Raw genomic sequence first — 1,027 nt, 5'->3', positions numbered from 1 at the left:
GGGAGGAGCAGCGAGGCTGGGAGGAGGCGCAGGGCCAGGAGGAGCCGCAAGGCTGGGAGGAAACGCGAGGTCAGCTCCCTCCAGGCCGCGCAGCGCCAGCTGGCATGCTGTCAATGCCGCCGGCGCAGGACGTTCCGGAGAGCCAGGGAGATCCTGCGGCGCTACCAGCCCTACTGGAGGTTGGGGTTTCCGTGGAGAGACAGCTCCAGCTCCGGCGGCGGCGCTGCGCAGGGGACAAACCCCGGGGTTTATCCCCCGACGGATGCGGCCGCGCCGCGCCAGCTCCAGAGTGCCGGGAATGCTGAGGGGGGGACATTGGACACGCGACGTGCCCTGGAGGGGATTTTGGGAACTGGAGGGTCACCCCCTGCCCTAAGCCTGGATACAGGGGTGGGGAAGGGAGCGAAGCCTCTGGAGCGTCCCGGTGCCAGGCAGGAGCTTGAAGGATGCACGGAAGCCCAGAAATTGCAGGAGGTGTCGCTCCAGAACGTGTTCCGGAACGTGCTGAAGGCGGTCAGGTACATACTGGACTCCATGTGCCGGAAGTTGGAGCTCCAGGGGGTCCCCCCAGGGAAGAGCATCTGGCCCATCATCATCCAGATCGACAACTTGACAGAGATGAAGAAGCTCTGACTCCCGGGGGGAAACTGGGATTGGATTCCCTGAGGCACAGCACTCAATCCCCTCCAGTTCCAGGGGGTTTGGGAGGAGAAACGTGGCAGAGGTGGATTGGGGGAGGGGAAACTGGGAATGTGGGGCCTGCCTTGAACTGGGATTGATTGAGAGGCTGTGGAGAAAAGCAGTGGGAAAGGGGAGGATTCCTGTGGCTCAAAGGAGGAAAGAAGGAAAAGTGAGCATGGGATCCTGAAATCCTGGAATGGAAGGGATGTTAAATCCATCTCTAAAAAGCAGCCAGGGGTTGGGCTGTGCTCCTGTCACTAAAACTATGGGAAAACCAAAAACCCTTCAACAACGTTTTTGGTGTTAGACAAGGCACTGCCTTATTTCTGGCTGGGATGTGCAACAG

General features: G+C 60.2%; 1 protein-coding gene across 1 annotated transcript in view; it reads left to right on the top strand.

Moving 5' to 3' along the window:
* Positions 1-633, top strand: part of LOC115948664 — a 2,429-nt gene extending 1,796 nt beyond the window's left edge. Inside the window, exon 5 of the mRNA XM_031062811.1 lies at positions 6-633. Coding sequence (XP_030918671.1) covers positions 6-633 — 628 coding nt within the window. The remainder of the gene's footprint in view (positions 1-5) is intronic.
* Positions 634-1,027: the final 394 nt, after the last annotated feature.

Source organism: Geospiza fortis, unplaced genomic scaffold (assembly GCF_000277835.1).
Source record: "Geospiza fortis unplaced genomic scaffold, GeoFor_1.0 scaffold178, whole genome shotgun sequence".
NCBI lineage: Eukaryota > Metazoa > Chordata > Aves > Passeriformes > Thraupidae > Geospiza > Geospiza fortis.
Note: the sequence above shows the minus strand (reverse complement) of the source record. Positions and strands in the feature narration are given on the sequence as shown.